The sequence below is a fragment of the Pristiophorus japonicus genome, chromosome 10, assembly GCF_044704955.1.
Source record: "Pristiophorus japonicus isolate sPriJap1 chromosome 10, sPriJap1.hap1, whole genome shotgun sequence".
Lineage (NCBI taxonomy): Eukaryota > Metazoa > Chordata > Chondrichthyes > Pristiophoridae > Pristiophorus > Pristiophorus japonicus.
This window is the reverse complement of record NC_091986.1, coordinates 118,062,162-118,083,127: the sequence shown is the minus strand read 5'-3', so window position 1 is coordinate 118,083,127 and position 20,966 is coordinate 118,062,162. Positions and strand designations below refer to the sequence as shown.

General features: G+C 46.8%; 1 protein-coding gene across 2 annotated transcripts in view; it reads right to left on the bottom strand.

The window, feature by feature from the left end:
* Positions 1-20,966, bottom strand: part of dlg2 (discs, large homolog 2 (Drosophila)) — a 1,568,664-nt gene that overhangs the window by 99,500 nt on the left and 1,448,198 nt on the right. For both annotated transcript variants that reach the window (XM_070892045.1, XM_070892046.1), the window contains exons 21-23: positions 20,480-20,521; positions 19,690-19,740; positions 10,038-10,139 (exon numbers count right to left, since the gene is read on the bottom strand). In XM_070892045.1, coding sequence (XP_070748146.1) covers positions 10,038-10,139; positions 19,690-19,740; positions 20,480-20,521 — 195 coding nt within the window. The remainder of the gene's footprint in view (positions 1-10,037; positions 10,140-19,689; positions 19,741-20,479; positions 20,522-20,966) is intronic.

Sequence of the window (20,966 nt, the reverse complement as noted above, 5' to 3'; positions counted from 1 at the left end):
TCACCTGCACACCTCATGCAAGCAAATATAAAAGGTTGTCTGCCATGCTGCTTTTTCACTGATTAAAGAGACTAAGGTCACATCAGTTTGAGCTTACAGCATATAGTCTTGTGAAGTTATTCTGAACATAACAACTGGCGACGAGTAACAGAGCACGAACTTTCACGTGGTTATGGCTGTCATTGGTATTCTTGAGTATTTGTTGAGGGTGATGATTGGGAAGCCTTCGTTGAGGGTCTTGACCAGTACTTCATGGCCAACGAGCTGGATACGGACAGTTACGTGGTCAAGCGCAAGGCAATTCTCCACACTGTTTGTGGGTCCACGATATATGGCCTCATCAAAAATCTGCTAGCACCGATGAAACTAACGGATAACAAATATGCAGAGTTGTGTACGCTGGTTCGAACACCTCAAGCCGAAGGTGGCCAGGTATCACTTTTGTTGTGTATCTGTAAAGCATGCACTGCCATGTTCCGCCACCAGGAAGCATAGCCCCAGAAGTCCCAAGGGATCCCAGCATCCCTTGGGAGCACTGTATATAAGCCGGCCCCTAAGGCCTGTTACTCACTGGAGTGTCTTAATAAAGACTGAGGTCACTGTTGCTTTAACCTCCCTATGTGCAGTCTCATCTGTGTTAGGAACACAACAACTGGCGACGAGTACACGAATCCAACGCAAAGATGCAGCAAACTGTGGGCATCCTGGAGAAGTTCTCGGAGGGTGAGGACTGGGAAGCCTATGTCGAATGGCTAGACCAGTACTTTGTAGCCAACGAGCTGGACAGAGAAGGAAGCGCTGCAAAAAGGAGAGCAGTCCTCCTCACGTTCTGCGGGGCACTGACCTACAGCCTCATGAAAAATCTTCTGGCTCTGGTGAAACCCACAGATAAGTTGTATGAGGAGCTGTGTACACTGGTTCGGGAGCAGCTTAACCCGAGGGAGAGCGTGTTGATGGCGAGGTATCGGTTCTATACATACCAGTGATCTGAAGGTCAGGAAGTGGCGAGCTACGTCGCCAAGCTAAGGCGACTTGCAGGACAATGTGAGTTTGATGGCTACCTGGAGCAAATGCTCAGAGACTTTTTTGTACTGGGCATTGGCCACGAGACCATCCTTCGAAAACTTTTGACTGTAGAGAAACCGACCCTCAGTAAGGCCATTGCGATAGCACAGGCATTTATGTCCACCAGTGATAACACCAAACAAATCTCTCAGCACACAAGTGCTAGCAATGTTCATAAATTAACTGGAACTGTGTTTGCGAGCAGAAATGTACAGGGCAGAAACCAAGAGTCTGCAACTGCCAGCAAGCCTCAGGTGACCCAGGTGACTCAGAGTCCGCAACAAAGGATGAATGCAAGGCAATTCACACCTTGTTGGCGTTGTGGAAGCTTCCATTCAGCCTACTCATGCCGCTTCAAAGGGTATGTTTGCAAGAGCTGTGAAACAATTGGGCACCTCCAACGAGCTTGCAGACGAGCTACAAGCTCTGCAAAACCTGCTAATCACCACATGGCAGAGGAAGATCGGTCCATGGTGGACCAAAGCAATTTCGAGCCTCAGAGAGAGGAGGCAGATGCTGAAGTACATGGGGTGCACACATTTTCATGAAATGTCCACCTATAATGCTAAATGTAAAATTGAATGGCTTACCCGTAGCCATGGAACTGGACACTGGTGCTAGCTAATCAATCATGAGTAAAAAGATGTTTGAGAGACTGTGGTGCAACAAGGCACTCAGACCAGCCCTGAGCCCCATCCACACGAAACTGAGAACGTATACCAAAGAGCTCATCACTGACCTGGGCAGTGCCATGGTCAAGGTCACCTACGAGGGCACGGTGCACGAACTTCCTATCTGGATTGTCCCAGGCGATGACCCCACACTGCTTGGAAGGAGCTGGCTGGGCAAAATCCGCTGGAATTGGGATCACATCCGAGCGCTATCACATGTCGATCAGGCCTCATGTACCCAGTTCTTAACAAATTTCCTTCCCTTTTTGAGCCAGGCATTGGAAACTTTTCCGGGGCGAAGGTGCAGATCCACTTAGCCCCAGAGGCACGACCCATTCGCCACAAGGCGCGAGCGGTACCTCACATGATGAGGGAGAGAGTGGAAATCGAGCTGGACAGGCTGCAATGCGAGGGCATCATCTCCCCAATGGAATTCAGCAAGTGGGCCAGCCCGATTGTTCCAGCAGCGATTATACAGTAAATATTAATCGTTTCTCGCGACAGGACCAATACCCGCTACCGAAGGCAGATGACCTATTTGCGATGCTGGCAGGAGGCAAGATGTTCACCAAGCTCGAACTTACTTCAGCCTACGTGATGCAGGAGCTGGAGGAGTCTTCGAAGGGCCTCACCTGCATCAACATGCACAAGGGACTGTTCATCCACAACAGATGCCCGTTTGGAATTCGGTCGGCTGCAGCAATCTTCCAGACAAACATGGAGAGCCGACACAAGTCGATACCATGCACTGTGGTTTTTCAGGATGACATATTGGTCACAGGTTGGGACACCGTCGAGCACCTACAAAACCTGGAGGAGGTCCTCAAGCGACTGGATCGCATAGGGCTGCGGCTGAAGAGGTCGAAATGCATCTTCATGGCAACAGAAGTGGAGTTTTGGGGAGAAAGATCATGGCGGATGGCATTCGGCCCACAGACACCAAGACAGAGGCTATCAGGAGCGTGCCCAGGCCACAGAACGTCACGGAGCTGTGGTTGTTCCTGGGACTCCTCAACTATTTTGGTAACTTCCTACCAGGGTTAAGCACCCTCTTAGAGCCCCTACATGTGTTATTGCGTAAAGGTGAGAACTGGGTATGGGGAAAAAAAACAAATAATTGCTTTTGAGAAAGCCAGAAACATTTTATGCTCCAACAAGCTGCTTGTATTGTATAACCCGTGTAAAAGACTCGTGCTAGCATATGATGCGTTGTTGTACGGATTTGGGTGTGTATTACAACACGCTAACGTTACGGGGAAGTTGCAACCTGTCGCCTATGCTTCCAGGAGCTTGTCTAAGGCTGAGAGGGTCGACAGCATGACTGAGAAAGAGGCATTAGTGCGTGTGTGTTCGGGGTAAAGAAAATGCATCAGCACCTGTGTGGCCTCAAATTTGAGCTGGAAATTGATCACAAGCCCCTCAGATCCCTGTTCGCTGAAAACAAGGGGATAAATACTAATGCCTCAGCCTGCATACAAAGGTGGGCACTCACGCTATCAGCATATAACTATACCATCCGCCACAGGCCAGGCACCGAGAACTGTGCGGATGCTCTCAGTCGGCTATCATTGCCCACCACGGGGGTGGAATTGGCGCAGCCTGCAAACTTGTTGATGGTGGCGAAGCCCGCAGACTTGTTGATGGTCATGGAAGTGTTTGAAAATGATAAATCACCTGTCACGGTCCGCCAGATTAGGACTTGGACCAGCCAAGATCCTCTGCTATCTCTAGTAAAAAACTGTGTACTGCATGGGAGCTGGCCCAGTTGAAATGCAAGAGCTAATCAAGCTGTTCCAGCGGCAAAAGGACGAGCTGTCCATTCAGGCAGACTGCCTGATGTGAGGTAACCGCGTAGTGCTACCCAAAAAGGACAGGGAGACGTTCATCTTGGATCTCCACAGCACACATTCGGGTATAGTAATGATGAAAGCGATAGCCAGATCCCATGTGTGGTGGCCCGGTATCGACTCTGACTTAAGAGTCCTGTGTACGGCAATGCAGCATGTGTGCTCAGTTGAGCAACGCGCCCAGAGAGGCACCACTAAGTTTGTGGTCCTGGCCCTCCAGACCATGGTCGAGGATCCATGTCGACTATGCGGGCCCATTTCTCGGTAAAATGTTCCTGGTGGTGGTGGATGCTTTTTCAAAATGGATTGAATGTGAAATAATGTCGGGAAGCACCGCCACCGCCACCATTCAAAGCCTGAGGGCCATGTTTGCCACCCACGGCCTGCCTGACATACTGGTCAGTGACAACGGGCCATGTTTCACCAGTGCCGAATTTAAAGAATTCATGACCCGCAATGGGATCAAACATGTTACCTCAGTCCCATTTAAACCAGCCTCCAATGGGCAGGCAGAGCAGGCAGTACAAACAACCAAACAGAGCCTCAAACGATTCACAGAAGGCTCACTCGAAACCCGCCTGTCCTGAATACTGCTTAGCTATCGCACGAGACCCCACTTGCTCACAGGGGTGCCTCCGGCTGAGCTACTCATGAAAAGGACACTTAAAACCAGACTCTTGCTGGTTCACCCCAACCTGCATGATCAGGTAGAGAGCAAGTGGCAGCAACAAAATGTAAATGATGGTCGCGCCACTGTGTCACAGGAAATTGATCTGAATGACCCTGTGTATGTGCTAAACTATGGACATGGTCCCAAGTGGATCGCGGGCACGGTGATAGCTAAAAAAGGGAGTAGGGTGTTTGTAGTCAAACTAGACAATGGACAAATTTGCAGAAAGCACCTGGACCAAACGAGGCTGCGGTTCACAGACTGCCCTGAACAACCGACAGCAGACACCACCTTTTTCGAGCCCACAACACACACCCAAAGGATCAACGACACCACCCCGGACCAGGAAATCGAACCCATCACGCTCAACAGCCCAGCAAGGCCAGGTTCACCTAGCAGCCCTGCAGGGCCAACAACACTGCTTGGAAGGAGCTGGCTGGGCAAAATCCACTGGAACTGGGCCGACATCAAAGCACTATCTTCGGTTGATGACGCCTCGTGCGCTCAAGTGCTAAACAAATTTCCGTCGCTATTTGAGCCAGGCATCGGCAAATTCACAGGTGCCAAAGTGTAATCCATCTAGTCCCTGATGCACGGCACGTTCATCACAAGGCCCGAGTGGTTCCATATATGATGCGGGAGAAAGTCGAGATGGAACTGGACATACTTCAACGAGAGGGAATCATATCGCCAGTCGAGTTCAACAAGTGGGCCAGTCCAATTGTTCCCTTGTTGAAAAGCGATGGCGCAGTCAGAATCTGTGGAGACTACAAAGTAACGATCAACAGAGTCTTGTTACAGGACCAGTCCTCGCTACCCAAAGCGAAGGACCTGTTCACAACGTTAGCAGGGGGGAAGTCATTCACCAAGCTGGATCTAACCTCTGCTTACATGACACAGGAGCTGGCTGAATCTTCGAAAAGATTGACGTGCATCAACACGCACAAAGGACTGTTTATATACCACAGATGCCCTTTTGGGATTTGCTTGGCTGCTGCCATCTTCCAGAGAAACATGGAGAGTCTACTGAAATCAGTTACGCGCACCGTTGTATTCCAAGAAGACATCCTGATCACTGGTTGTGACACCACCGAACAACTGCACAACCTGGAAGAGGTTCTGGACAGAGTGGGACTCAGGCTCCAAGTGTGTTTTCCTGGAGCCAGAGATCGAATTTTTGGGGAGAAAGATTGCGGCAGATGGCATCAGACCCACGGACTCTAAGACGGAGGCCATCAAGAATGCACCCAGACCACAGAATGTGACAGAGCTGCGTTCGTTCCTGGGACTCCTCAACTTTTTTGGTACCTTTCTACCCGGATTGAGCACTTTGCTGGAACCTTTGCATTTATTGCTACGTAAAGGTGACGACTGGGTTTGGGGTAAATCTCAAGAGACAGTCTTCGATAAGACCAGAAACCTGTTATGTTATCACAAGTTACTTGTATTGTATGACCCGTGTAAATGTTTAGTACTGGCTTGTGATGCATCTTCGTACAGGATCGGTTGTGTGTTACAGCAAGCCAATATGTCAGGCAAACTGCAACCAGTTGCATATGTGTCCAGAAGTTTATCTAAGGCTGAAAGAGCCTACAGTATGGTTGAGCAAGAAGCATTAGCATGCGTATATGGGGTTAAGAAAATGCACCAATACCTATTTGGACTCCGGTTCGAGCTCGAAACAGACCACAAACTGCTCACTTCGCTTTTTTCAGAAAGCAAAGGTATAAACACCAATGCTTTGTCCCCCATCCAAAGATGGGCACTAACATTATCTGCGTATGACTATGTAATCTGCCACAGACCAGGCACTGAGAACTGTGCAAATGCCCTCAGTCGGCTACCATTGCCCACCATCAGGGTGGAAACGGCGCAACCCGCAGACTTGTTTCTTGTAATGGATGCTTTTGAGTGCGAGGGGGGTCACTCATCACGGCTCGCCAGATCAGGACCTGGACTAGCCAGGATCCTGTGTTATCACTCGTAAAAAACTGCGTCCTTAATGGGAGCTGGTCGGCTGTTCCCGGGGAAATGCAAGACGAAATTAAACTATTTTACCGACGCAAGGATGAAATGTCCATCCAATCGGATTCTCCAATGGGGGAATCGCGTGGTTTTGCCAAAAAAAGGCAGGGAAACATTTACGTGCGACCTACACAGTACCCACCCAGGCATAGTCATGATGAAGGCTATCGCTAGATCGCACATTTGGTGACCCGGCATTGACTCGGAATTGAAGTCATGCGTACACCAATGTAACACTTGCTCACAGTTGAGCAATGCACCGAGGGAGGCCCTACTGAGTCTGTGGTCATCGCCCTCCAAACCGTGGTCAAGGGTCTACGTAGATTTCGCTGGCCCCTTTCTAGGAAAGATGTTCCTAGTAGCAGTGGACGCTTACTCTAAATGGATTGAATGTGTAATAATGTCATCATGTACGTCCACTGCCACCATTGAAAGCCTCCGGGCCATGTTCGCCACCCATGATTTGCCCAACGTCCTTGTTAGTGACAATGGACCATGTTTTACCAGATCGGAATTCAACGAGTTCATGACCCACAATGGCATCAAACATGTCAGGTCTGCGCCATTTAAGCCCGCATCCAATGATCAAGCGGAATGGGCAGTCCAAACTATTAAGTAGAGCTTGAAACGCGTGATGGACGGTTCCCAGCAGACCTGGTTATCTCGGGTTCTGCTCAGCTACCAGACGTGACCCCATTCGCTTACCGGGGTTCCCCCGGTAAAATTGTTAAAATGGAGAGAGCACTCAAAACCAGGCTCTCCTTAGTCCACCCAGATCTCAATGATCATGTAGAAACCCGGCGTCACCGGCATAACATGTACCACAATCGCACGGCTGTATCGCGTGATATTGAGGTTAATGACCCTGTATTTGTTCTTAATTATGGTCATGGTCCCAAATGGGTTTCTGGCACTGTTTTAGCCAAAGAGGGGAATAGAGTGTTTGTTGTCAAACTTCTGAATGGACAAACGTGCAGAAAGCATTTGAATCAGACCAAACTACGATTCACTGACAACCAAGAACAGTTTGAAGAGGACATTACCATCATTGATCCACCAACACACACCCAACCTGCAATCGACCTCGCTGTCAACCACGAGGATGAACCCACCATGCCTGACTATCCGATCAGACCAGCCGCGCTGCAGTGCAGCAATGATCCGACCAACTCACCCATGCCAGGACTTCAACCCGGAAACTAAGAGCCCCTGATCGCCTCAACTTGTAAATAACTTGTATCTAAGACTTTGGAGGGGGGGGGAGGCGGGAAAGTGATGTTCAACCCGGAAACGAAGAGCCCCTGATCACCTCAACTTGTAAGTGACTTGTATCTAAGACTTTGGGGAGGTGGGGGGGTGGCGGGAGAGTGATGTTATATATGTAAACTTTATAATAGTGCAAGACTTGCCACCAGGGGGCGCACCTGTTTGAGACCCAAGGGTCACCTACACACCTCGTGCAAGCAAGTATAAAAGGTTGTCTGCCATGCTGCTTCTTCACTCTGGAGTTTGATTAAAGAGAGTAAGGTCACATCAGTTTGAGCTTACAGCATACAGTCTTGTCGAGTTATTCTGAACATAACAATCCACTCAGCACTTCAGGCTGAAGATGGTTGAAAACTCTTCTAATGTCTTGGCTTGTCTTTTGCACTCATGTGCTGGACTCCGCCATCATTGAGGATGGGGATATTCATGGAGCCTTCTCCTCCTGTTAATTGTTTAATTATCCACCACCATTCACAACTGGATGTGGTAGGACTGCAGAGCTCCGATCTGAATTGTTGAATGTGGGCTCACTTAGTCCCTGTCTATGGCATGCTGCTTCTGCTGATTAGCATGCATGTAGTCCTATGTTGCAGCTTCGCCAGGATGACATCTCATTTTTAGGTATGCCTGGTGCTGCTCCTGCCATGCTCTTCTGCACTCCTCATTGAACTAGGGTTGGTCCCCTGGCTTGATAGTAATGGTTGAGTGAGGTATATACCGGCCCATGAGGTTACAGATTGTGGTGGAATACAATTCTGCTGCTGCTGATGACCCACAGTACCTCATGGATACTCAGTTTTGAGCTGCTTTGTTTGTTTTGAATCTATCCCATTTAGCACAGTGGTAGTGCCACACAAGACAATGGAGGGTGTCTTCAGTGTGGGACCAGATGAGGTTTTATGACAATCCGATAATTTCACATTCAACATTACTGATACTAGCTTTTTAATTCCAGATTTATTGAATTAACTGAATTTAAATTCCCCAAATGTCTTGGTGGGATTTTAACTCATGTCTCTGGGTCATTAGTCCAGGCCTCTGGATTACTAGGCCAGTAACATAACCACTAACGTCCTTCGTATGTGACATTAAATCGAGGTCCCATCTGCTCTCTCAAGTGGATGTAAAAGGTCCCTTGGCAGTATTTCGAAGAAGAGCAGGGGAATGATCCTGGAGTCCTGACCAATATTTATCCCTCAATCAGCATAACAAAAAACAGATTATCTGGTCATTATCACATTGCTGTTTGTGGGACTTTGCTTGTGCGCAAATTGGCTACCACATTTCCTACATTACAGCAGTGACTACACTTCAAAAAGTACTTAATTGGCTGCGAAACATTTGGGACATCCGGTGGTCATGAAAGATGCCATATAAATCCATGTCTTTCTTTCTTTCTATGCTACCGTTCCTGACAATGAGTGGACAATAGAAACTTGTGGAATACTGTGTGCCACCGGGAAAACATCTTTTAACATGTTCTGATTGCCCTATTATTATAAACTATATATTTTTTTACTGCAAGATACTTTGGGGCTGAAATTCACCCCCGCCGGAGACGGGTCGTACCTACCACTTTTGTTGTGTTTTGGCCACATCAATGGATGCAGTGACCCATCCTGCAAAATTCAGCTCTGTTGTTTTTTTTCAAGTGGGGCAGATGTCGGTCATAATGTGGGCGGAAGTGGGGGCTGGACGGAGTGACCATCACTAGCGGGGCAGAAGTAGGGACGGAAATGGAGTCTCCACTGTCAATCATCAGCGCCAGACCGATGACGTCATCGCGCTGGTGTGTCACCACGTCTCTCCCCTTCAGTTAAAGGGGAGGGCTGCTGCGAACTCTGCAATTAGTGTAGTAAGGTCCAATGGGCCACCAGGGAGGGTATCGGATGGGCCAGTGGCCTGGAACCCAAGAGGGGGTGCCAGGCTGCCTTTTGGTGGCCCGGCTGGACCCGGGGGCATAATTGTTGGGCCGACCTGGCAGTTGGTCGACAAAAGAAAAATATGATGGCGGCCGCGGCAGTGCCTCTTTATTAGTGGCTGCACCACCATTTTACACACCGTGCAATAACAGAAAAAGCTGTTGGGAGCACCAGCAGGTGACCAGAAGACTTTTCCAGCTGAATTTCGCTTCTGGGGCAGGACATTGGCGGTGCATACACTGATGACGCATTTCGGAGGTTTTGGCAGCAGTGGGGCAGAAGTGGGGGGAGCGGGCGGAGATGGTCACCGCCGGAAAAAACCCTGAGGAGTATTTTGCGAGCGTTAGCTCGACCGCCGCAAGTCGGCGGCCATTCGACACCGCCCCATGGCCGCCGGAAGCCTTATCAGGAGGCTGAATTTCAGCCCCTTTATATATAATGCTCTTAACAATATAGCCAGATCTTTTTGTGCTCTTGCATGTGGACAAAAGTCTAGAAACATGGTCAGAAATAAATGGAACACGCGTTACATGAACTGAACATTGCTACTGCTTCCACTGGTATTACTTACGTGGTACACAGGAGCCAAATTTGTCTGGGAATTCTGATATCAGATCATCATTAACTCGGTCTTTCATTGGACCCAGTATAATGACAGGTCTACTGTAAGTAACTGAAAAACAAAGTGAGTGATATTACTTACTTTATAAAACTAAAATAATGACACACTTCCCTGTGAGAAGTTGCATGTTAATTTGTAAAGTGTACACTTTTGTAACTGTCTTAGGTATCACATTTACTGCTGTCTCCACTAAACGTGGCTAAACGTACATGAGGTGTTGGTACAGGAACTTTCCTTAATTAATTGCATATTTGTAGTTTTTCAGAAACATTAAAAGAACATTGCTTTTTTATGTATATTAATTTATTTCTGTGCCATATATGGTTCTACGTGATGCTACTAGTCTCAGGATACCTGATGACCTGACTTTTTATAATGTAACCTTGCTGGTTCCCACTACAGTGAAAGAGATCCACACCAAGTTATCCTTTGCTTGAGGCACAACATATGCTGTGAAAGAATACTTCTGGCCTAGTGCTACCTAGTGAGAATCAGAGCTAAAAAGGTACACCCACAAAGTAATGAAGGGCAGCCACTGTCCAGCTGCTGCAAAATGAGAAACAAAGCAACTTGCCAAGTTTTAATCAGAGGCCCTGAAAATCTCTGTAACCCTCAAACATGGTCCCATCTATGGGTGAAGGTATAGCCAGGTAAGGGGACTCCCAGGGTAGGAGTTTATTCAGCCCCAGTCTGGGATCTGCCAGGCAACTGGAGTGCCAACGGAAGGAGGTGTATCAATCTCCCAGTCAGGCAAGTGGCTTGAACCATAGAAAACCTCTAGCAGGCTTCTGGCCTGGCCATGCCCACTTCATAAGGGAGCCGGGTAAGCCTTTAACATTTTTTCATTTTAACTGGGACTGCTGCTTTGTGTTGAGCAGCTGGTCTCTGCCCATAGTGGCACAATTGCCTGCTAGTGGAACATCCGCCGACCTTGGGGTCAGTGGCAGAGGTTCCAAAGTGGCCTGATCCTAGCACTTACACTCGGGTTCCCAGGACTCACAGAATGACTGGAAGTCTTCTGGAATCAGGGATTCCAATCCTGACTGCAGTCCAGGAGATCAGCAATTTAAATTTCCCACCAGAGTTTGCCCACATGAACAACCGACACTATTGTGAGGTGCTGTAAATAATTGTGTTTATCACTCCAATGCTAATCCTGAACAGTGCGGGCAGGCACAGCAGGAGGGGCGAAGGAGCTGCGAGAGATTGTAGAGGGAAGTGACCAGGGCCCAGGAGAGGCGTGAATTTGGGGCCCAGAAGAGGCGAGGGCCCAGGGGCAGCACGGGCAAGCCCACACTGATATGTGTGCGCACGAGGTCTGTGCAGCAGAGCTGGTCTCCAGTCGTCTTGCCACTGGACCAAGACCGAGCTCTGTCAAGCCCGTGTGGTGGCTGGTGTGCAATGGCCACCACATGTTAAAAAAATCCACACATAGGCATCTTCCACCCTTCAAGATTTAGTTCGGGATCTGGAATATTAATTCCTTAATTGAAACACCTGTGAACTCATCCCTTTTTGGCGTGGAAGCAAGTCATCCTCGCTTCGAGGGACTGCCGATGATGATGAATCCTGAACACCATTTCTCTGCTTTCCCTTTGCACCAGATACTGTGGACCTCACTACAGTTTTTATTTATTAAAATAATCTTTTCTCTGACTAAAGTTCAATTAATAGATTTTGGTGAGTAATGAATTCCTAAAATCCACTCAAGTTCAAATATTATAAAAGTAATAAAACCACAAATAATATACCACATATAAAAATACATATAGATTACAACTTGTAATTAAGTCAAGTGGAAAATACTTAAGAAATCAAGTCTAAAACAATTTCCATATTCTAAGGAACCTTTGTTGCTGCATTCAGAACATATCAAATTTGCACCTAAACAGCACTTTGACCAAATTTTGGGGGAATTGTGCCGAAGGTGGAAGGTACTCAAAATATGGGAAACCAGTAAGCCAGGTAATTATAGATCATAGCCTCATAAAGATAATATTTAAACTGGTAGGGGAATAACATTAGTAACACCAGGATCAAGAACAGTGAGCATGAATTTGTAAAGGAAAGTTATGCTTTACTAATTTAATTACATTTTTCAAGAAAATGCATGTAAATTTCAGTGAATATATTATGTCTGGTAATTGATAATTGATAATGTGGCATTTAGTAGTTAATTGGTAAAAAGGAGAATAGAAATATATGGGGCCAAAATTGCCCACTGCTGAAAATGGGGTGCATGCACCCCGTTTCTCGTGTTTTTACCGCCATAGTGGATGAGATGGCCTCGTAATCGAAATTCCGCTCTTTTTTTCTGGCGGTCCGGAAGTCACTCATAATGGAGTGTTATGCGGCGATGAGCACACTAGAGGGGTGGAAGTTGGGGCGGGGTGTAGTGTCCGCCCCTGTCAGTGATGATATCATCACGGCGCCACGTCACCTCGGCTCTCCCCTTCACTTAAAGGAGAGCCTCTTCGTTATTTTTAAAGTGCGGTCCACTGGGCCACCAGGGAGGGTTTCGACTGGGCCAGTGACCTGGCGCCCAAGAGGGGGTGCCAGGCTGTCTGCTGCCGGCTCGGCTGACTCCGGTGGCATAATTGTCGGCCCGACCTGGCAGTCGTCCGACAAAAAAAAATGGTGGCAGCGGCAATGCATCCTCCCCTTTAATGGGAGCCACACCGTCATTTCAGAAGGCCATAGCCTCACTGCACCATCTGAAAAAAATAGCTTCTGGCACCACCCGGCGAGAGGAAGATTTTCTCGACAGAATTTCGCCTACAGGGGGGGAACATCAGTGGTGCGTACTGTGCTGACGCACTTAGGATGGATCAGCAGCAGTGGAGTAGTAGGGGGGGAGCGGGTTACCACTGGCATAGCGCAGGAGCGGAAGTTTGATAATGGCAGCCATTACACGAAAAGTCGGCGACCGTTGTACTCCGCAGCGTGGCGGCCGATTTCCGGTGGTAACGGGCCTTAAGGAAAGGGGCAATTTCAGCCCCATAAAGTTCTAAATGGTGTGGAAGAACTGAGCAATCCAGGGGCTCAAATAGACAATTATTTAAAAGTAGGTTTACATACTGAAAAAGCCCTCAAAAGGCAAATGGGATTATGTACATAGGGCACAGAGTACATAAGCATGGAGATGGGATGAGGAATCTTTAAAATAAAACATTAAAATCAAGAGCTTTCATTGAGCATTTTGAGTTAAATTTGCTTTTCATTTATCCAAAAATTACTATTAGGCAATCAAATGACTCATTACCTATGTTGTCATTAGTTTAAATCCTAAGTTCAAACTAAGAAAATGCTCTCCAATTTCCACTGTGTATAGTTTTAAGCATCCCATTATCGAAAGCTTTTTAGAGTCATGGAAAAAGGTGCGATATAGAATCCTGGGATAAAATGGATGAAGTCTATCATCAGTTATGATGATAGACTTTGAAAACTAGAACTGTATTTATTGGAGCACAGAAGGTTAAGTGGAGGAGGCGGGGTCGAGGTCCATTTTCACTGGTCAGTAAATTGGTAACAAGAGCATAAATTTGGTAATAGTACTAAGTTTTTCTTGGAAATCATTTTTAGTGTCCGCCGCAGTCAGGCTTCTGGCCTGACCATGCCCGCTTCATAAGAGAGCCAGGTAAGCCTTTAACATTTTTTCATTTTAACTGGGACTGCCGCTTTGTGTTGAGCAGCTGGTCTATGCTCATAGTGGCACAATTGCCTGCTAGTGGAACATCCTACCGACCTTGAGGTCAGTGGCAGAGGTTCCAAGTGGCCTGATCCTAGCACTTACACTAGGGTTCCCAAGAGTCACAGAATGACTGGGAGTCTTCTGGAATCAGGGGTCCCTATCCCGACTGCTGACACGGCAGTGCCACACCCCGCGGTTAGTGCTCTGGGTTGCCGTGCAACCAGCGATAACGTCATCACCGTGCGCGGCGACCCCTCACCGCCGCACGCCAACCCCTTACAGCGCCACGAGGCTGGCGCGAGCGGACACCAATGCCAGCTTCACGGGACACAAAGCTGGCCTACATAACACTCTCAGAGTGCTTGTTAAAGGGAAGGGCACCAGTTCCCCGGGCTGCCATCTTTTCTGGATTGACGACTCTCAGGTTGACTCCAGGATGGTGGCCCTAGTGTTGCCCGGGCCGCCATCGTGCAGTCCGGCACTCCGTTTTGGGTGCTGAGCTGTAGGTCTGATCCCACGCTGCCCTGGTGGCCTAATAGAGGCCATCAGAAGCCTTGCAGAGTGCGCAGTAGCACTCCCCTTTAAGTGATGGGGAGGGACGTTGAAGCGCGTCATTGCTACGCGGACCATCAGCGTAGCGATTGACTCATCACCCCAGTAGCGCCCCAAGAATCACCCCCAAAGCAAATTGTGAGGAGGGCACAAAAATCTGCAAAGGGATACAGGCAGGCTAAGCGAAAGTGAAAACATTTGGCAGATGGAGTATAATGTGGGAAAATGTGCAGTTATCCACGTTGGCAAAAAAAATAGAAAAGCAAATTATAATTTAAATGGAGAAAAATTGCAAAGTGCTGCAGTACAGAGGGACCTGGGTTCCTTGTGCATGAAACACAAAAAGTTAGTATGCAGGTATAGCAAGTAATCAGGAAGGCAAATGGAATGTGGCCTTTATTACAAGTGGGATAGAGTATAAAGGCAGTGAAATCCTGATACAACTGTACAGGGTTTTGGTGAGGCCACACCTAAAGTACTGCGTAAAGTTTTGGTCTCTACATTTAAGGAAGGCCACCTTCAGGAAGGATATACTTGCATTAGAGGCTGTTCAGAGAAGGTTCACTAGGTTGATTCCAGAGATGAGGTGGTTGACTTATGAAGATAGGTTGAGTAGGTTGGGCCTATACTCATTAGAGTTCAGAAGAATGAGAGGTGATCTTATTGAAATATGTAAGATAATGAGGGGGAGCAACAAGATGGATGCAGTGAGGATATTTCCACTCATAGCGGAAACTAAAACTAGGGGACAATGGGTTCAATTTTCCCCAAGCCCGTTTTCTGGTGTATTGCCAGAGTTACGCCTGTTTTTCTAGGCCAGAAATGCGCCAGAAATACTTTGCCAAAGTTTCCCCGATGTATAATTCGAATTTGGCGGCGCACAGTGTGTCCAGTCGCCTTGGGGGGTGGAGCTTGCTGTCTGCGCCAAAAAATGAAGCGCACCTTCTGCGCATGCGCGAGGTAAAAAGTTACGATTTTGACGTCATTCCAATGGAATGGTAAATGTGACCAGCTGTATATGTCCCACCCAGCAGAAAGACACCCTTTCTAAAAAGTTGCATTTTCATCTTTGCAGAGGAAAGTAGTCCATAATAAAAGGGAAAGAACTCGAATAGGAGGCAGCCCGACAAATCTGCACTCACTCACACCCTTGGAAGAGAGGGTCGCTGCTTTGATGGGTCCTGCCTGGAAAAAAACAATCACCACTGCACAAGCAGGGAGATGGTAAGTCATGCAAATTCACCATGGCCCTTCAAATCAACCTGCTGCCTGCGATGTGTGAGCCTACTCCTGCCACCCTGCACCCCGCCGCCCCCTTTGCTGCTAACCATTTGACTGTTCTGTTATATTTTGCAGAACTTGAGGCCAACCCTGATGATGCAGAAGAAGATTCAGACGTGGACGAGCCTGAAAAGGAGAACATCTTCCAATCCATCTATGGGGATGAGGGGGAGGGGATGGAGCTGGACGAAGCTCCCACTGTTGTACTGACTGGAGGAGGTGCCGCTCATGGAGGTGACAGCCCCATCCATGACTCGTGGTTTGAGTGTTGGTGGGACATTCCATGGTTTCACACCTTCCGAGGCTGCGGGTCCCAGTGGTGGGGTGCGAGCCACACCCATGGGGAGGAGGGGAAGGAGAGCTCGACCGCACTCTCCTGAAGTGCAGGATCTAACAGATGTGGTTCAGATGATGTCATTGAGTGCTGAGAGCATTGACCTTACCTGATCACTCCTGGACGCCATCAGTGGGGTGAGTGATGAGGTAGTTGGACTGTCGGGAGAAGTAACTACACTCGCTGGGATCATCAGTGAGGGAATAGTGGCCATGAGGGAGGGAATGTCAGAGGTAGTGCAAACCATGTCACTGACCATGAGGGAGGGTATGTTGCAGGTAATTCAGACAGTTTTGCTCAACATGAGGGAGGGAATGTTGGAGGTCATTGAGACACTGTCAGGGTGCGTGAGGGACGGCATGTTGGAGTTAGCTGCTGCAATAAGGGAACACGCCCAGACCCCGCGCCCATTGACAGAATCAACTGTCACTCCCACTCCAATCCCCACACCAGCCTCTGAAGAGCCCAAAGCCGGGCCCTCCAACTTGCCGCCTGGGCCCTCCAACTTGCCGCCTGACGCTGACACCTCCCCCCACCCCACCACCCTCAAGAGGTGCACAGTACCCGAGATGTTAGAAAGAATAAGCTTGGTATTAAGCCCAGAAACACTGCGCCACCGCCTGTGGGCAGGGGTGATGGGGTGTCCAAGACCAAGTGCAGCGGGTGGTATTAGAATAAGGGGGAGGAGAGATGGGTGCAGCCTTTCTTTACTGCTGTTGTTATTATTATTGTTACTGTTGTAAGTGTTCTCAAATTAAACGTTTTTTGTAAGACATGTAAATTTACAACTTTATAAGTGATCTTGAAGTTTTTAAGTGATCTTAAAGAATGATATTAAAGTAAAGTTTGATACAAGAATAATTATATTAAAGTTAAATTAAGTACATTGTAAACTTCTGAATAAAATATATTTTACATTAAAACTGAATCATGTTCCATTAACATTACAGAACAGCTCCAAACAGTAAACATGTCCATGTGGAATAGTTGTCGCTGAGCCCTCAGGCATCAGTAAAGTGTTCACGGATGAGCTGCTGGCACAAGGCTCGAGCAATCGTTAAAGGGGAACGATGGCCCACCCTCCTCCGTCGTCATGCTCCAGCCTCAGGCACTTGCATGGCTTCCTCATCCTCGTCGTCCTCCTCCTCCTCCTGCTCGTCACCTTATCTTCCACATCATCATCATCAGCCACTCTCACCGCAGGTAGCCTCCGGAATGGTCCAGGCATCGGAAACGCTCTTTCAATATGCCAATGGTCCTCACAATGATGCTGCACGTCGCAATGTGCGACATGTTGTATTGATGGTCAGCTTCCGTCCAAGGCATCATGAGCCAGGTGGCGAGGCCGTACCCTTCTGGCTGCTGCTGAAACATGGCAAATATAATGCTGTCACGTAGGATGAACGCATCATGGGAGCTCCGAGGGTATCTTGCATCGAATAACATGATATGATGCATGCCGTCACACACATGCTGCACATTAATGGAGTGGAAGCCTTTTCTGTTCCTGTACATCTCAGAATCCTCCAAAGGTGCTCGCAATGCGATGTCGGTACAATCAATGCTGCCCTGTACCTTTGGGAAGCCAGCAATTCTGGAGAAGCCCACAGCTCTGTCATGGATTGCTTAGGTGGACATGGGGAACTTCATGAAGTCATTCCTTCGCGCATACAGTGCAGCCGCGACCTAGCGAATGGAGACATGTGTTGCATGTTGAGAGATGCCGCACACATCCCCAGTTGTGGCTTGAAACGATCTGGAGGCATAGAATGAAACCTCCACTTCAACTGACAAAGCAGTCCTCCTGATGCTTCTAGGTTGCAGGTCTGCTTTGCCCAACTCACAGATCTCACTTACAACTTCTTTGCGGAAACACAGCCTTCTGAAACAGTCTGCATCACTCGGGTGTAGGTACGAATGCCTGTCTCGATATACCCGAGGTGGGTAAGGCCTCCTGCCCAGCACCCTACGGGCTCTGATGTTCCTGATGCGATGAAGTCGAATCAATTGTCTACTACGTAGCACCATGATGCAGAAGGCTCGCACAAGGTATGGCACTGTCAGTATTGTCCCCATACTTAAATTTAATCTTTGAAAGAAGCTCAAAACAGCAGGTAAGCAGGCAGCACAGGTTTGCAGTGTATCTGTCCAGGTCTGTTATGGATGGACCACACCCAAAGGTCTTGTGACTTCTGCTCTCTCCCGCCTCTGCCTTGAGTCTTGTGACTTCTTTCTCTCCCTCCCTCTCCCTGGGCTCCAAGCCTTCCGACCGACACCTCTCTCTCTCTCTCTCTTTCCTTTCCCCCCCCACCTCCCCCCCAGCCTTTACTAATTGTAGTCTTGTGACTTCTTTCTCTCTCTTCCTCCCCCTTCCCGGGCTCCAAGCCTTCCGATCGGCGCCTCGCTCTCTCTCTCCTCCCCCTCCCCCCCCACGGCTTGTTTTGTAGCTGAACCCCGAGCCGCTGTGTCCAGGCGTGGGGCCAATTCTGCCGGCCAAACCTACGACCCTCCAGCCCTCTTCAAGACATTTGCTGGTGGCGTGTGAGTGAATAAAAAAATGAGAAAACTTCTGAAATCCAACAAATTTACACTTCTACGTTGACAGGTAAAAAAAAGTTCAACTTCATTATTGATTTTGACAGTGTTCTTGACTCCCTCCAAAATCTTCGATTTAAAAACAATGGCGTCTTTCAGCGCAGATTTGTGAATGTGCGCTGGTTTTCTTAACTCACCAGAAGGTTTTTCGGGAGTGGCCAGATACGCCTACCTAAGAGAAAAAAATTTTGGCCAAACTGCGAACAATTGAAAAAACTGGTGCAGACGTCAAAAAAAATTGGCCTAAAAAAATCATAACTAAGTCAGTTATGCTGGCGCAGATCACAGGGGGAAACTTGGAAAAAATTAATACGCCAGAAAAAAGGGCACACGCCAAAAAAAGGCGCAAATGACCGGGGAAAATTGAGCCCATAGTCTCAGAATAAGGGGCCGCCCATTTAAAACTGAGATGAGGAGGAATTTCTTCTTTCAGAGGGTTGTAAATCTATGGAATTCTCTGCCCCAGAGAGCTGTGGAGGCTGGGTCATTGAATATATTTAAGGTGGAGATAGATAGATTTTTGAGAGATAAAGGAATAAGGGGTTATGGGGAGCGGGCAGGGAAGTGGAGCTAAGTCCATGATCAGGCTCGAGGGGCCAAATGGACTACTCCTGCTCCTAATTCTTATGTTCTTATGTTCTTAAAGTGGAGCACGTGAGATTGCACTCCACTTCCTTTGAGGGGTGGTAAGCTCAATTCAGTGGTGGGGGCGGGACTTCTGCGATGGGAACATAAATCCCGGCCCAGCTGGTTACCGCTCCCAATCGGGGCGCAGGGTAATTTCACCCCCAAAGAGTATTTTGCATGCTGCTATATTAGAATGCTGACAAACTGTTCTCAAGTGTGACTGGAAGTTATGTCTTATTGGAGATAAGATTACCACTCTTAACCAGAGTTGCAGTCTGCACTGCAGCAGTCCTTTAAAGCAATAATATGTTATCATGGTAAATTTTCCCATAATCATAAACAGCAATGATGCAATTGACAATGCAATGAATTTTTCTTTCATATATATTTTTGCAAGAATGAATACATCTGAAGCAGTGTGAACTTCATGTTTTTTTTGGCTGGCTGACCATATATTCAAGTTCTGAATGAAGCAACAAAAGCCCTTTTAAAAAGAAAATCTGCAATTCAATTTGACTTACTCTCTTGCTGTATAACTGGTTCATATGAAAGAATGCAGTCTTCTGGGCCCCCTGATCACAGAAATAAAAAAATACATCTCAAAGAAAAATTATTTACTCCAGTTCATATTAAAAGTAAGCTTACTCATTCATAACCTTAAAAAATGCAGCATTTGTTCAGTATACAAAGGACACCAAATCATTAAAATCAAGATGTTTCATAGAGCATTTTGAGCTAAATATGCTTTTCAAAGAGTTAATTTTTCAAAGTTACTATTTGATGTTCAAATAATTCATTGCAGAATTGTTAGAAAAAGTAATGTTTTTTAATGATTGCTCATAATAAATCCCAATGCAAACTAAGACAATGCTCTATGACTTTCTAGTTTATCACAGGAGCGGATTAACAAGCAATGCAGACAATATTTTATTCTAAAGCAAATGGCTATTTATGACAAACCAGAAAATAAGTGAATTGAATGCTAAATAAAATAAGCAATAGAAATTAACTTTAGAAGAGCTTAAAATTACAAGAATTAAACCAGAATTTTAAAAAAATGTATACGATAAAGAAAAATTTTGATTGAAAAGTGCTTTATATAAAATCATAGATGTTTGAAGAACAAATAAGTATGGCATCATTTAACTACAACAGAGAACAGAATAATATACAGAATAATATTATGTAATATTATATTATATATAATAAATATATATCATAATAAAAGTATATGTTAAAGCCATTTGCTTTCAAGTGCTGCAAGCAAAAAAGCTGAAAATAAATATGGTACTCAAAAATAAAATAACTTACTGTAGCTACTTTCACTATCGCTGGCATTAGAAGTAACATGTTCTGCAATAACAATATAGCAAATTAGGAAGAGTTTTTAAAAAGCGCCACAAACAGTGTCAACAGAAATAGATTTTAAGAAAGAGAATTGTACACATGCCACATAACAGAAATATACATAATTAAAACATAAAAGAGCTTAAATTGAGAAATAGCATTTAAAACAGCAGCAGTAATTGTTTTTTGGGGGCGGCGGGGAGAGAAGTGCAGAAGGGAGTGGGGAGCGGTGCAGATTCCTGGACAGTATGTTGTCTACACATGGTGCTGTGCATCCCAGCAGCACAAGCACAAAGTTACTAATATAATATAAACAATGGATGTCATCAAGACAGAAAACGACATTCTAATAAGTGTTTAGACAGTGATTTGTGCACTGGTTTTGATTGATCATGCAGAAATAAAAGAAACTAAAAAGGTTGGGTCATTCATTTAGGTTTTCTACTAAAGC